Source organism: Hemitrygon akajei, chromosome 7 (assembly GCF_048418815.1).
Source record: "Hemitrygon akajei chromosome 7, sHemAka1.3, whole genome shotgun sequence".
Lineage (NCBI taxonomy): Eukaryota > Metazoa > Chordata > Chondrichthyes > Myliobatiformes > Dasyatidae > Hemitrygon > Hemitrygon akajei.
The window spans coordinates 158,788,193-158,805,252 of NC_133130.1; the positions used below are offsets into that span (position 1 = coordinate 158,788,193).

Sequence of the window (17,060 nt, forward strand, 5' to 3'; positions counted from 1 at the left end):
GCGGCACGGGGTAGCGGTCTGGAGTTGTAGCCTCGTTCAGTCTGCGGTAGTCGCAGCATGGTCTCCAACCCCCGGCTGCTTTGGGCACCATGTGCAGGGGGGAGGCCCATGGGCTGTCGGACCGCCGTATGTTCCCCAATTCCTCCATCCTCTTGAATTCCTCCTTCACCAGACGGAGCTTGTCCGGGGGAAGCCTTCGATCACGGGTGTGGAGGGGTGGTCCCTGGGTCGGGATGTGGTGCTGTACTCCGTGTCTAGGCATGGCTGCCGTGAACTGTGGTGCCAGAACCGATGGAAAGTCCGCTAGGATTCTGGTGAATTCGTTGTCAGACGATGTGATGGAGTCCAGGTGTGGGGCCGGCAACTTGGCTTCACCCAGGGAGAATGTCTGGAAAGACTTGGCATGGACCAGTCTTTTCCCTTGCAAGTCAACCAGCAGGCTGTGAGCTCACAAGAAATCCACTCCCAGGAGTGGTTGGGCCACCGCGGCCAGTGTGAAATCCCACGTGAACCGGTTGGCGCCGAACAGCAGCTACACTGTGCGGGTGCCATAGGTCCGTATCGTGCTGCCGTTTGCGGCCCTCAGGGTGGGTCCTGGCTCCCTGTTGCGGGTGTTGGACCCCGTCGGGGGTTAGACGCTGATTTCCGCTCCGCTGTTGACCATGAAGCGGCGTCCCGACTGTCTGTCCCAGACATACAAGACGCTGTCCTGGTGGCCAGCCGCCATAACCGTTAGCGGCAGCTGGCCCTGCCGTTTCCCAGGAACTTGCAGGGTGCGCGACAATGGCGGGCTTCTGTGCCCCACCGCTGGTGTTAGGAACACCATTGTTCATTGGCCTCCTCACTCTTGCCTCTGGGCTGTGTGCGCTCCGTTGCCAGGCCTGGTCTGGCCTGCTGTTGGGCGCGTGGCTTGGTGATCTGTCCGACGGACACCCCGCTCTCCCTCTTGGCTTTCCACAGCACGTCAGCACAGGCCGCCACCTTCCGGGGGTTGCTGAAATCTGCGTCGGCCAGCAGCAGATGTATGTCCTCGGGCAGTTGCTCCAGGAACGCTTGCTCGAACATGAGGCAGGGCTGGTGTCCGTCAGCCAGGGCCAGCATCTCATTCATTAATGTTGATGGCGGCCTGTCTCCCAAACAGTCCAGGTGCAGCAAGTGGGCACCTTGCTCATGCCGTGAAAAGCCAAACATCCCTATGAGCAGCGTTTTTTTAAATTTTTTTATTAGTTTTTCAAAACATTTTACAAAATTAAAAACCCCAAATCCCAATGAGGAACATTAATACAGTGCAAGATTAAGCGTACAATAACAATATGCTACAAAGGAAGAGAATTTAACAAAAAAGCACCTAAATTAAAGGCAAGTGAGCTTAGTGTCCTCCCCAAGCCCCACAACACAAGAAAAAAACAACAACAACTCCAGACCAACCACCACACAGTATAAAGAGTATAAGTCCGGACAGTCAAACTCCCAGACTGTGAATACACTTAGCAACAGAGGATAATAATGCCTACTACCAGAAAAAAAAAGGGAGCTGAAAGCAAGGGACCGAAAAGAAGAAAAAAAAAGAAAATAAAAACCCTAGTCAAGAGGAAGGTTATGAAAGTACTCGATAAAAGGTCCCCAGACCTTATGGAACTTTAGATCCGAATTAAGAACTGAATAATGAATTTTTTCGAGGTCCAAGCAGGCCATAATGTCGTTAAGCCATTGCGCATGAGTGGGCGGGGCAACATCTCTCCATCTAAGGAGGATCAAGCGTCTCGCCAGGAGAGAGGCAAAGGATAGTATTCGGCATTTGGTCGGACCCAGACATAAATCTGTCTCGCCCCAAAAACTGAACAGAGCAATTAAGGGGTTAGGTTCTAGGTGCTGATTCAGAATACCCGATAATGTAGTGAAGACATCTTTCCAGAATTTCTCCAAGCTAGGACAGAACCAGTACATATGGATGAGAGAGACCACACCCCTCTTGCATTTATCACAGAGCGGATTAATGCCAGGGTAGAATCGAGATAGTTTAGATTTAGACATATGGGCTCTATGAACAATCTTAAACTGTAAGAGGCAATGGCGAGCACAAAGGGAGGTTGAGTTAACCGATTTGAGAACTGAGTCCCAGCTCTCCTCGGATAAGGAGATATTTAAATCCTGCTCCCAGGCCATTTTAATTTTATCCACAGGGGCCTGTCGTAAGGCTGCTAGTTTATCTCGGATAATTGAAATTAAACCTTTACCTAGTGGATTAATGGAAAGAAATAGGTCCATAGCATTTTTCGCAGGCATTTCAGGAAAGTTAGGAATTAAAGGAGCAGTAAAGTGTCGGATTTGGAGATATCTGAAAAAGTGAGCGTTAGGCAGGTTGAACTTAACGGAGAGCTGCTGAAAAGAAGCGAAGCGATTATCAATGAAGAGATCTTCAAAATGTCTAATGCCCTTCCTGTACCAAACATGGAATGTTGAATCATACGTAGTAGGTAAAAAAAGGTGATTATGTGCGACAGGGCTAGAAACAGAAAACCCTTGGAAACCATAGCATTTCCTGAACTGAGCCCATATACGCAAAGTGTGTCTAACCAGAGGATTAGCTATTGATCTGGGCAGACTGCTAGGGAGTGCAGAGCCAAGAAGTTCAGATATAGATAATTCTTTAGTGGAGCTCAACTCCATTGCCACCTAGTTAGGGCACTCGGGTTGACCATGGAAGAAAGACCAGAAGGCAGCACAACGTATATTAGCTGCCCAGTAATATAAGCGAAAGTTAGGTAAAGCCATGCCACCCTCTTTTTTAGATTTTTGGAGGTGGATTTTATTAATTCTAGAGCGCTTATTCTGCCACAGATATGACAAAATAATAGAGTCTAAGGAATCAAAAAAAGATTTAGGAATAAAAATTGGGATAGATTGAAATAAGTATAAAAGTTTGGGGAGAACATACATTTTAACAACATTAATACGACCTACCAAGGACATAGATAGAGGTGACCATTGTACCAGACTCTGTTTTATAACATATGAAAGATTGACAAAGTTTTCACGAAAGAGATCTTTAAACTTCCTTGTGACTGTAATTCCAAGATAAGTAAATTGATTATGGACTACTTTAAAAGGGAGATCACAAAATATTAGTTCTTGTGCTTCTTTATTAATTGGGAAAAGTTCACTCTTATGTAAGTTGAGTTTATAGCCAGAGATCTGGCTAAACTGGTCAAGAAGTGAAAACATTAGAGGTAAGGATGTAGACAGATTTGAGAGAAAGAGTAATAAGTCATCAGCATAGAGAGAAACTTTATGCTCAACACCCCCTCTCCAAATCCCGGTCAATTCAGGACAATTTCGAAATGCTATCGCCAGAGGTTCTATAGCCAAATCAAAGAGAAAGGGACTTAAGGGGCATCCCTGACGGGTGCCACGTTTGAGATTAAATACTTGGGATTTCTGAAAATTAGTTAAAACAGAAGCAGTAGGACACAGGTACAGCAATTGGATCCAAGAGATGAAACTTTGGCCGAGGTCAAATTTTTCTAAGACTGCAAAAAAGTAGTTCCACTCTATACGATCAAATGCTTTCTCCGCATCAAGGGAGATAACACATTCAGGAGTCCCAGTTGGAATTGAGTATAAAATATTAAATAGACGCCGAATGTTAAAAAAAGGGAGACGGTTTTTAATAAAGCCTGTTTGGTCATCAGAGATAATGGAGGGAATAACGGTTTCTAATCTATGAGCCAACACTTTAGCTAAGATCTTTACATCAACATTGAGCAGAGAGATCAGCCTGTACGAGGAACACTCTGTTGGGTCTTTGCTCTTTTTTAAAAGAAGAATAATAGATGCCTCATTGAAAGAGGGTGGCAATTTGCCGTAATTAAACGAGTCAGATAATACTGAAAGTAACTGAGGAGAAAGAAGTGAAGAGAATGATTTATAAAATTCCACAGGGAACCCATCAGGTCCAGGAGATTTCCCTGAGGACAGTGCAGAAATTGCAAAAGATATTTCTTCTGGTGATATAGGCGCATTGAGTTTGGCTTTGAAATCAGATGAAAGTGAGGGGATATTCAGATTCTGTAAAAATTGATCCACAGAGATATTGTCATTCAGAGATTCAGAGGAATAAAGCCGAGAATAAAAATTTTTAAATGCGTCATTAATTTCTAAATGATCCGATGTAAAGTCTCCGTTCTCCTTCCGGATCTTTGTAATATGTTGTTTGGCTTTGGAACGCCTCAGCTGATTGGCTAGGAATTTACCAGACTTATCCCCATGAATGTAAAAGCGGCTCTTGCTTTCGAGAAGTTGGCGTTCGACAGGTTGAGTGGACAGAAGGTTAAATTTAGTTTGGAGTTCAACGCACTTCTTGTATAATTCAGGGTTCTTAGTTTGGGCATATATTTGATCCAAATCTTTAATCTGGTTAATGAGGTCTGCTCGATCTGCATGGGATCTTCTATTGAGATTTGCTGTGTAGGAGATTATTTGACCCCTCAGATATGCTTTCATGGTATTTTAGATAATCTGGGATGGCACTTCAGGTGATGTATTAGTGTTAAAATAAAAGGTTATCTGGTCCTTAATAAATTTTACGAAATCATCATCCGATAATAAAGTTGAATCGAACCGCCAGTGTTTGTTCCTCTGAGGGAGACCAGGAAAGTTCAGAGAGAGGGTAATTGGGGCATGGTCAGAAATCAGTATACTCTGATAGTCACAAGAGTGGGCAAATGGGATAAGTTGGTTATCGAGTAAGAAATAGTCAATTCTAGTGAAGGTATGGTGAACATGTGAGAAAAAAGAATAATCTCTCTCCGTAGGATGGAGGAAACGCCATATATCAGAGATACCAAAATTAGAGAGAAACGATTGAATAGCTAAGGCAGACTTAGTAGGTGATCTGGTAACAGAGGACGATCGGTCCAGTTTAGGATCCAACCAACAGTTGAAGTCACCACCCAGTATAAGAGAGTATGAGTTTAAGTCTGGTAGTGAGGAAAAAAACCGTTCAAAAAAGTTAACATCATCAAAGTTGGGGGCATACAGGTTTGCTAGTGCAACTTTAGTGTTATATAGTTTACCAGAAACAATAATAAAACGGCCATTTGTATCAGATATTTTATTATGGAGTTCAAAAGGAATATTTGAGTTAATAAGAATGGAAACTCCCCTAGCTTTAGCGGCAAAGGATGAATGAAAATGCTGACCCGCCCACTTTGACAGGAGCCGGGAGTTATCAAAACAACGAATATGAGTTTCTTGGAGGAAAGCAATGTCAGCTTTGAGTTGTTTAATATGTGAGAATACCTTCCTCCTTTTAACAGGGTGGTTCAATCCCTTTACATTCCAGCTCACGAATTTAAGTGCACTAGCCATTATCAATTACTAATGCATAAAAGGCAGCAGGCATATAAAAAGTCAAGCAGTACAATAGCAGTCTGGGAGCAGAGATGTAAACATAGATTCGTAAGGTCAAAATATAAACATGTCCTAAGCAATAAAGAGATGTTGGAACTGGAAAACCCACCCCATCCGCACAACCCAAAACTAGACGGCTACCAAAACAAGTAGCTAGCTCTACCAAAAAAATTAACCCAAATACAACTTCCAGATCTGTGTCATTAACAACAGTTCCGTATAAATACTATAGCAAATAATAACTAGTTTATGCACTAGAAAACATAACTACAGATTAGAACACCTTCTGCAGAAATATAAAACTTAATACAGAGAAAATCGGAAGAAAACCAAAACTAACCTACCCGCGAAAAATTATAGAAGAATAAAGTAAGAGAAAGGGAAAAAAAAGTAAGAAGGAAAAAGAAAAAAGAAGAGGAAGGGGAAAATTATAAATTCAAGACGAGTATTTATCAACCATTTACAGAGAAGGGAGAAAAAAATTCAGAGATTAGAAAAAAGGGGTGAAGAAAAGAAAAAGATAAAATAAATAAATATTTAAAACAAAGGAAAAATAAATCAGCAGTTGAACTGTGAACCGACAAACAGGGAGGCCTTCACTAAAGACTTTGAACCTCCAAAACAAGTTAGAGTTAGTTGTAGAACTCTGTAGGTAAAGTTATACAAGAATAAAAATAGATTACACACACACCAAATCCCGGGAGAGATTGTCAACAGCCCTTAAAGTTTCAATGAATAGTGTCTGAGTGATACAAGTGAATTCCGAGTCCAGAGAAAGTAATTTTACTAAGAGGAGTATTTATCCACCATTTTAGGAGGACCGATCAGATTCCGAAGATGACTGGATAGCCGGAAGACTTGCCACAAACACTTCAGCTTCCTTCGCTGATTTGAACCACTTGTATTTCCCGGTATTAAGCTTGATTCGTAGATCGGCAGGGTTACGAAGGGAAGGTTTGAAACCAGGATCAAACAGCACTTTCATTGCGCCTTTAAACTCAGCGCGTATCTTTAAGGTCTGGGGTGCAAAATCTTCCACAAAGCGAATGGTTGTATCCTTGAAAGGAAGCGACCCCCTGCGACGCGCCTCTACGATCAGACTGTGTTTTACCTGGTATTGATGGAAACACAAGATTACTGGTCGCGGGCGGGAGCCCAAAATTCCGGGGGGAACGTAGACTCTGTGTGCCCGTTCAAGCTCGGGCGGCTTCGGAAGCATATCTTTCCCGAATAACTCACAGAGAAACTCGGCGAAAAACTTCACGGTTGATCCCTTTTCGGTCGCCTCTGGCAATCCCAGAATTCTGATGTTGCAGCGTCTACTGCGATTTTCGAGATCCACCATTTTGGAAAGAAGTTTGTTAGATTTTTCCTCTAAGCTGGAACAGAGAGTCTCCAAGTATCGAACACGACTTTCTAAATCTTCAGATGTCGAATCGATGCGAGATAACTGTTCAGCATGTTTGTCCACTTTATCGTTAATCCGATCCAGTTTGTCTTCTAACTGTTTGAAAGCGATTTTAAATTCCTTTAAGATTTCGTCTCGGAGCTTTCCAAGCGCAACCATCGTCCGACGGGGTCATAGCTTCTTTTCTCCCGGATTTAGAACTCTTGCTAGACATTGTAAGTCAGATATATTCACAGGCAAGTAAGAGATACCGAAATAATTCCTAACTAAGGTTTAAAAAATTGAGACATTTAGTGCAAAGGTAGCGACATTAACGGAACAAAAGTTCGGAGCAGCTAAACAATCGCCATCTTACCGGAAGTCCCATGAGCAGCGTTTTGAATGCTGCATATTTGCCTTCTTCCAGGGGTGACTGTATGAAATCCTCAACCCAGGTGGCTGTCTCCTGGTCAAGGGAGCTCACCATGTAATAGTAACACGTGGAATCAGAAGATATCTGCCGGATCTGGAACTGGGCTTCTACTTGGCTAAACCACACGCGTGGTCGCAGCGTCCAGAAAGTTGGCAGTTTTAGCAAAACTGAGTGAACAGATGAACAGTCGATCATCTTTGGTCCAAATCCTGTTTGGACCGTCGGGGTCACCAATGTAGCGATGTGCTACACACAGAGATAGAAATAATGACACGCAGTCTGTAAGTTTCACTGGAGTCTAGTTTATTCAAACTTCGCGGCACTGTCTTTTACGCAGTTCCGTTCCCGCCCTCTCCGGGTGGAAATGACGTCACAGATGCATTACAAAAGTCTCTTCCCGCGCATGGGCTTTCTCCCCTTGCTGGTGAAGAAGGCCCAGCGCCATTTTGGGGCTGCCCTCTCTGCTGACGCACGCGCCATTTTGTGAGCCAGTTCACCTGCGCAGAAAGTGGGTTGCCACAACGTAGCATTTGCCTTCCTATTTGCTGGATGTTCCTGCAGCTTGGCTTTTGTATGTTTATGTGCAGGAACATCAAACCTAGAGATTCACTTTCAAGGGTTCTACAACTTAGTGTTATTTAATCACTTTTAAAAACTATTTGCACAATTTATCTTCTTTTCACATTGGTTGTTTGTCTTTGTTATTTATAGTTGTTCATAAATTCTATCACATTTCTTTATTTTCCTTTAAGTGCCTAAAAGAAAATGAATCTCAAGGTAGTATACATGCTTTGATCATCTGAGTTTGAACTTTGAACAACAACAGCTTTAAACCTTTCCCCATTTAACACAATATCTACTTCAAAATTCTGCCACAATATATCAGATCTGGCATATCCTTACCCACTGACTTAGCCTGTCCATGTTCCCTTAAAAAGCCTCTCTGCATTGTCCTCAAACTCAGATTGTCACCCTGCTTCGTATTAACAGCAAACTTGGTCATAGAACACCTAGTCCCATATACTGTAATAGTGAAGATATTTTACTGCAGCCGTACAGAGCCCAGGGAGAACTCCCCTACAACTTTATGAAAGATCCAGTCTCTCTATTTAAGGAAGAATAATCTTGCAATAGAGGGAATGAAACAAAGCTTCGTCAGATTGATTTGAGGGACAAACGCAATGAAATGTCAACATTTCTTGCCAGGGTTATTACATATTATGTTATGCTAGCCCATGAGACACAGCCACTTTACCCTAAAATGACCTATTTTCCCTACAATACTCTTTATTTACTAGATCATAGAGGATTAATTAATTTTGTTTAAACTACTGTCTGGCACCTTACCAAATCCGCCTGAAAGTCCAAGGCAATCAGTCCTGCTGAATGGTCAAGGCTCGAAGCATCGACTGTTCTCTTTCTCATACATGCTGCCTGGCCTGCTGAACTCCTCCAGCATTTTCTGTGTGTTGCTTGGATTTCCAGCATCTGCAGACTTTTTTCTTGTCCAGATAATTTTGCTTATTTATTTAGAAACATAGAAAACCTATAGCACAATACAGGCCTTTTGGCCCACAATGCTGTGTCGAATATGTACTTCCTTTAGAAATTACCTAGGGTTACCCATAGCCCTCTATTTTTCTAAGCTCCATGTACCTATCCAGAAGAAGAAGAATGCCCTTAACTCCTGGTGGAGTCATCGGGAAGCCGTCACGACAAGCTTTTTGCATCAATATTATTGGTGATTGCTCATCATGTGGTGTTTCTGTAGCATTCTCCAAGTTTTTTTTGTGAGGTTGAGTTGCTAGCTCGAAACTGAACCCAGCACAGATGGAAAGCGTGCAAGGGAGCCGGCGGGATTCAAACTCAGGACCTTTCGCCCCGAAGTCCAGCACTGATGCCACTACGCCACCAGCTGGCATAATTTAGTATTATTATTTCTTTCTTTTTGTCTTTTGCACAGTTTGTCGTCTTTTGCACACTGGTTGAAGGCTCAAGTTGATGTGATCTTACTCTATTATGGATTTATTGAGCATGCCCACAAGAACATGAATCTCAGGGTCGCATTTGCTGACATATGAGTTAGATAATAAATTTGCTTTGAACTTTGAAAGTTAACTGAAAACTATTCTTTTTCAGAAATCCTTTGGACTCTCTGCACCCTTCTTTTTCTTCTGTGTGATATCCATATTCGCTCTAATATTTACTGCTTTCTGCGTTCCTGAAACCAAAGGGAAAACCTTGGAGCAACTTGAGAATGAGTTCCGGAACCTGAGGGATTCCCCTAACGATGACAACAGTTGATGTGGAATCTGGACTTAAAATTAAAATGTAAAATTATGAGTTAAACATTAAAAGTTAAAATCATGCAGCATTAAACTCTTATCTTCTTCACCCTGTGAGAGAGCAAACCAGTCCTGAACTAAAATCCTTCTTTGCCTTTTCTTCATCACCTGCTGTTTTGCAAAGGGTGATTGGTGTAGGAGTAGCTCCTCCTTGTGTATCTCTACACATCACTCTCACGTCTGTTGCATTTGCAGGTCAGATACAGAGTAAAACCTTCTCTTACTTTGTCTCTCAAGCTCTGCCAGAGGAGCTACAGCATGGGCCAGATAAAGCTCCCCCCCGTGCTCATTCAATCTGACTTCCAATGAAGGGAGCATTGGGATATACTCTGTTGAGAGTTTACAGCTTCTGAAGGTGACAAATGTGAAGACTGGGATAAGCATTTCCCCATACTTCCTTAATACTTTATATATGTGCTATGCTGAATCCGGGAGAATGGTGACACTCGCAAACATGTCACAGTAATTGAAAGCCAACAATGTCCTTATTACTCAAGGGACTTGGTGGATGGCATTCAGCACGTGAAATACCACAGCACACTACAAGCTTGAGAAGAAGTTGTGGCAAATCAGCTTGCACATAATGCATAATTGATTTATTAATTAGTAGATGAGAGGCCTATGGTCAAGGTGCAGGTAGATGTGACTAGGCAGAAAAATAGGCTGGCACAGACTAGATGGGCTGAAGGGCCTCTTTCTATGTTGTGATGATCCCAGACTCTTGATTTTTTTTCTATATACTCGAGCTTCTATGATGCTGAAATGAACTTTCAATATCCAGAACAATAGCCTTCATTATCCAGGGAAAAGGAAAATAACTGCCTGTGTGTCAAGCTATGTTTATAAAACATTGGTTATTCCAGAGCTGGAGCATTGTGTACTGTTCTGTCCAGAAGACACAGGAGCAGTAATAGACCATTCTAGTCATTGAGACTGCTCTGCCATTTATTATCCCTCTCAACCCCATTCTCCTGCCTTCAACCTTATTAATGAAGATCATATCAACCTCTGCTTTAAACATACTCAATGACCTGAGTATCTTGAAATATATTCAGCTGTCTGCAGCAATGAATTCCACAGATTCATCACCCTCTGGCTATTGAAATTCCCCCTCATCTTGGTTCTAAAGGGATAATCTGTGCCCTCAGATCTTGGAATCCCCTATTACAGAAAACATCTTCTCTATCTAGGCCTTTAAGTATTTGATAGGTTTCAATGAAATCTTCCCTCATTCTTCTAAACTCCAGTGAATACAGACATCAGATGCTCCTCATACTCATTCTCAGGAACATTATGACCCTCTTCTGAACCCTCTCCAGTGCCAGAACATCCTTTCTTAGAAAGGGGTCCAAAACTGCTCTCAGTACTCCAAGTGAGGTCTGACCAATGCCTTATAAAGCCTCAGCATTACATTCCTGCTTTTATATTCTAGTCCTCTTGAAATGAATGCTAACATTGTATTTGCCTTCCACACCACTGACTCAGCCAGCAAGTTAATTTTTAGAGAAACACACACAAAATGCTGGTGGAACGCAGCAGGCCAGGCAGCATCTATAGGGAGAAGCACTGTTGACGTGCTTCTCCCTATAGATGCTGCCTGGCCTGCTGCGTTCCACCAGCATTTTGTGTGTGTTGCTTGAATTTCCAGCATCTGCAGGTTTCCTCGTGTTTAATTTTTAGAGAATCCTGCTTGAGGATTCCCAAATGCCACTGCACCTCTGATTTCTGAATTTCCTCGCCGTTTAGAAAATAGTCTACATTTTCATTCCTTCTTCCAAAGTGCATGACCATACACTTCTCTACACTATTTCCAACTGGCACTCCTTTGCCCATTCTCCTTATCTGTCCAAGTCCTTTTGCAGACTCCCTGGGTCACCACGCTGTAACAAGGATATGATTACACTGGGAAGTTGCAGAATTTCTTTTAAAAGCCTCAACACAAACGAGGATGCTCTATTTCAGGTATGAAGATAATCTTGGTTAAGCTGGATATTTTCCTTAAAGTTGAGGAGTAAATTATGAGTGCACAGAACATCTGGATAGTGAGAAACTCCTCCACAGAATAGGGACCAACACAAGAGTTGAGGAGGTTAGAGGTGATCTGAGGATTTTCTTTTTAATGTGGGAGAGCTGAAATTGGGAATGCACTCTCTGTGAAGGTGTCGGAGATCAATTACTCTTAGCACTTCAATCACCACCTAATGGAGTTTACGGACTAAGTGCTGGTTTGGATAGACGGCCAGCAACACAGTAGATTGAAGAGCCTGTTTCTGTGTTGTGCAGCTAGAACACTTAAAAAATAGTGCAGTAAAGTCTTTTATTTCACAGTAAATGGTCAGAAATGGACAAAATGTATAAAATATCCATTGTATTTAAATTTAAATAGACACATACCAAGTAAACAATGCCAATACAAACTAAAATGTGCAACAATTTCTAATCCATTTCCAATTACTGCAGAGTCAGAATATGACCATGACCAATATGTTATTACTCACCCGGTCAACATTCCCTTCTCTATTACCCAAGGCCGTAAGTGTGTCTTGAAATGGATTAAGATAAGTATCACGTTTGGAAGGCATCCATTCCCTGGCTAAAAGGAATAAGAAGGGTGATTCATAAGTTTGGGGCCTAAGGTAGAAGGAGTCAATTTTAGAAAACCTAGCACATTTATTTTTCAGCATACTCCCCTCCTACATTTACACACTTAGTTCAGCGGTCGTGGAGCATACGGATCTTGGACCTCCAGAAAGTGTCCACAGCATGAGTGATTGATAAGTTTGTGGCCTAAGATAGAAGGCGGTGAGTTATACAGCTCTCGTTACATGCACATGTAGATCAGCTGTTTGAGTGATTATGCAGAAAGTTTGAAGTTAATAACTCATCTTGTTCTACCTTAGGCCATGAACTTATCAATCACCCCAATGTTATTAACTTCAAACTTTCTGCATGATCACTCAAGGAGTTGAACTGCATGTGCATGTAATGAGAAATATTCATTCTCAAAATGTTGCTGAGAAATATGTTTTTTTTAAACTAGTGAAAGAGGACACAATAGATGACTGTCAGTAGTCCTGGGATTATTGACCAAGAGATTTAAAGACTAGAAGAAATACCTTCACAAAACTGACAGCAATATCTACTCTAGAGGGTTTATGGCTGACGCAAAACAAAATGCTTGCAGTTTCAGGTAGACACCAAGATACAACAGTATCATTTCAGAAGCATCTGGATAGGTACATGAAAGGGTGAAGTTTGGGCCAATTGCAGGAAATTGGGAGCCGCCCGGTGAGCATTGTGGTTGGGCCAAAGAACCTGTATCCATGCAGTACTGCTCTTTGTTTAAAAGGGATATGTGGCAGTGTTAGCACCTAGTGGCAAGTCTGAATGAACTACTGACATCCAGTGCAGAACAGACGTGTGGAACAAAGTCACTCAATGTTGAATAACTTTTGTTACCAGTTGTGTCATGGAGGAGCTGTAGTTGAATGAGGTAAAACTAGTCAGTATCTTTCAGGTCATCGCCATGTCATTGGTGACAGTTCCCGTCAACTTTTCCTCATCAGCCATTTTCTGTCCTTGAGCCTGGCGTACGAAATAGCATTGCCCCGTGGTTTGGGTGGGGTGGGGAGAGCATATGGGGGAAAGGAAGGCACCATTAGGAAACACAGGTCTAATAACATCACAATTTTAAATATTTATCCAATTTTTGACAGTTGATTGAATCTGTACCCAACTTCATTATGAAAAATCCTAACCAACTGTTGCAGTGAAACATCTTTTCCTCTCATCTCACTTCTGGTTCTTGTACCAATCATTAAAGGGGTCTTCTGGCTGTGGTATAATTGCCATCAGATAGAGTCTGTCCTTGTTTACTCAAAGTCCTGCTAGCTTTTGATCTTTTCAGTTAAAATACTTTATCCTTCCCTTCTCCAAAAATAAGTCCTGCCCTATTTCACTAGGCCCCTCACAAAATGAAGGACTTCATTCCTTGTAAGGCTTGAGTATATCACCATTTCAAAGGCTTTGTATCCTCCTAGGCGTCCAGAATTAGGACTATTCTCGCAAGCACATAAACAATGATTTAAGATCATAGGACATAGGAGCAGAACTGGGCCATTTAGTCCATTGAGTCTGCTCCACCATTAAATCACGGCTGATTTATTATCCCTTTCAACCCATTCTCTGGCCTTCTCCCCATAACTTTTGATGCCATGTCCAATCAAGAAACTATTGAGCTCTGCCTTAAATACACCCAACAGCCTGGCCTCCACTGCTGCCTGTGGTAACAAATTCCATAAATTCACCGCCCTTTGGCTAAAGAAATTTCTCTGCATCTCTGTTTTGAAAGGGCACCCCTCTATCCTGAGGCTGTGCTTCTCCTCATACTAGCTTGCGCTCGCATTTCTGTCCTGGAGTTTTCTTGGGGACAGCAGAGTGCTAGCTCTCTCGATTGAACTATAAGCTGTAAGTCACAGGCTCCAACAGTTTCAAAAACAAAATTAAGATGAAAAGAACAAGTAGAAGACATAGAGAAACTGAAATGATTGACTATCAGGAAGATGTCGTCCGAAGAATCGTCGTTTGCTGGCACTAACTTGACCGGAATGGGCGAGATAGAAGGATGCGCAAGAAAGTGGAAAATAAAATACAATGTTGGAAAATGCATGCTCATGCACTTTGGTAAAAGAAATAAATGTGTGGACTATTTTCTAAACATGGAGAAAACCCAGGAATCTGAAGTGCAGAGGGATTAGGGAGTCCTTGTGCAGAACACCCTGAAGGTTAACTTGCAGGTTGAGTTGGTGGGGAGGAAGGCAAATGCCATGTTAGCATTCATTTCAAAAGGTCTAGAATACAAGAGCAAGGATGTGATGCTGAAGCTTTATGAGGCACTGGCTCAGCCTTACCTTGAGTATTGTGAATAGTTTTGGGCCCCTCATCTTAAAAAAGATGTGTTGGCATTGGAGAGGGTCCAGAGGAGGTTCACAAGGATGATTCCAGGAATGAAAGGGTTGTCATACAAGGAACGTTTGATGGTTCTGGGTCTGTACTCACTGGAATTTAGAAGGATGGAGGGGGGGGGGCAAAATCTCATTGAAATCTTTCAAATGTTGAAAGGCCTAGACAGAGTAGATGTGGAAAGGATGTTTTCCATGATGGGAAGTCTAGGACAAGAGGGCACAGCCTCAGGCTAGATGGGCACCCTTTCAAAACAGAGATGCAGAGAAATTCCTTTAACCGAAGGGTGGTGAATTTGTGGAATTTGTTGCCACATGCAACAGGTCATTGAAAAATAATAATTAGTGATGATTGAATGGGGGAGCAGACTCGATGGGCCAGATGGCCTAATTCTGCTCTTATGTTGTATGGTCTTATGGAAGAGAGTGACTTATTGCTTCCTACCATTTGTAACATTTACAAGGAGTATTGTCGACAAAGAACTTGAAGCATTGTTGCATAACCCTACCACCCATCCCACATTCTCTTTGACCCACTACCATCAGGAAGGAGGTACAGGAGCATCAGGACTGGGACTGCCAGACTGGGTAACAGCTTCTTCCCTCACTCTCCCTGAGACTAATGAATACCCAGCCACCACTGAGGTCTCATCACTAGGATAGTGAGCGGTTTACTGTTTACCTGTGCTGTAAACTACATTCATTTTGAAGTACATTTTATTAAATGTTTTATTTTCTGTGCTGTGTGTGATAGATGTTTGTGGGTGCACTGTGGATCCGGAAGAACTGTTTTGTTTGGTTGTATGCATGTTGTTATATACTCACAGTTTGAATGGGACAGTGGGATGATGTAATGGTCTTGTGAGTGGGATGATGTAATTGTCTCATGACTGTGGGGTGATGTTATGCCACATGATGGCATGTTCCAAACGGTATTTAAACAAAGCCCGCGGTCTGTGACGCAGTTCTCATTTTTATTTTTGGTGCAACGTTGTTGTTGCCGGTCGGAGGTATGGAGGTTCCACCAGTTTTGTTTGTTGCACGTTTATTTTTCCCTTACAGTCCAGTATCGGAGAGTGAAGGCATTACTGGAGTTATCCGAGTTCAAAGGATTGGATAAAGTTAATGTCGTTCAGCGTCTTGGGGAATAATTGACCTTTTTGAATCTTCGTTCAGAAATTGTGGTAGGAACATTTGAGTTAAACCCCTGCAAGGTCAGGAAGGTTTGTGCAGTAACCACCCTCCAGTCAAAAGGTCAGTTCCTTTTAATTCCTCGTGATTTCTTCAAAAAGGCATCTCTCGGCTGTGGGATCGGCAGATTCGTCATTACTTCGAAGGAGTTGTTGTTTCAGGGAAGTCTCTCCTTAATGACTGTATAAATCACATGGACTTTTGAATTTACCACTTTAAGTCTGTGCTTGGATGAGAACTCGTTAGAACAGTTTCTAAGTTTGACTGTTGGTTAAATATAGCCGCCTAACTGTTAACTTCCGGTTAAGTTAGTCATTTGTTCACTTTTCGATGTTTTTGAGCAGAGGTTAATAAACTCTGTTTATTAACTCTGTCTCAGTTTCATATCGATTGCTGCTGCATTCATAACAATGTACAATCAGATGAACGATAGGAAACATCCTTTCCACATCCACTCTGTCTATCCTTTCAATATTCAACAAGGTTCAATGAGATCTCTAGGTTCATCAACCTCTAGACTGAGACGAATTTTTCTACACTGATCCTTCAAGTTCAAAGAGGTCTATTTTCAAGGTATGTATAAATTATACAGCTTTGAGATTTGTCTGCTTACAGGCAGCCACAAAACAAGAAACCTGAAAGAATCCGATTTCAAAAAAGACCAATACCCAATGTGCGCAGGGAGAACGAAGAAACACAGGCAGACACATTGTGCAAACAATAAGAACAAGCAACAGCATTCAGAACGAAAGTGAATCCATAGACCCGAATCTTGGAGCAGCCAGAGTAGGCCCAAAGCCTACGTCTCAGTTTATCAGACAGCGGGGCAAATGGCCGTGAAGCTTGCAGACTGGAAGCCAGGTATTTCTTGATCTATGAACCACCAGTGAGCTGTCACCCAACTTTCGTCACAAAGGTTGGGGGTGTTGTGGATAGTGTGGAGGGCTGTCAGAGGTATGTCAATGATTTGGACTATGGGATTAATAGATTTGTGGCTAAGTTTGCTGATGATACAAAGATATCATCAGGGTTAGGGTTTTCAAGTGCCAGGCTTTAGATATTTCAGAAAGGACAGGGAGGGAGGCAAAAGAGGTGGGGGTGTGGCACTGTTGATCAGAGATAGTGCCACAGCTGCAGGAAAGGAGGAAGACATGGAGGGATTGTCTACGGAGTCTCTGTGGGTGGAAGTTAGGAACAGGTAGGAGTCAATAACTCCGGTAAGGCCGAATTTGGAGTATTGTGTACAGTTCTGGTCACCAAATTATAGGAAAGATGTCAACAAAATAGAGAGAGTACTGAAAAGATTTACTAGAATCATGGATTGAGTTGAA

General features: G+C 42.3%; 1 protein-coding gene across 1 annotated transcript in view; it reads left to right on the top strand.

Annotated features, from left to right (window-relative positions):
• LOC140730095 (solute carrier family 2, facilitated glucose transporter member 6-like) overlaps positions 1-9,536 on the top strand; it is a 32,546-nt gene extending 23,010 nt beyond the window's left edge. Inside the window, exon 10 of the mRNA XM_073050230.1 lies at positions 9,372-9,536. Coding sequence (XP_072906331.1) covers positions 9,372-9,536 — 165 coding nt within the window. The remainder of the gene's footprint in view (positions 1-9,371) is intronic.
• The last annotated feature ends 7,524 nt before the right edge of the window (positions 9,537-17,060 follow it).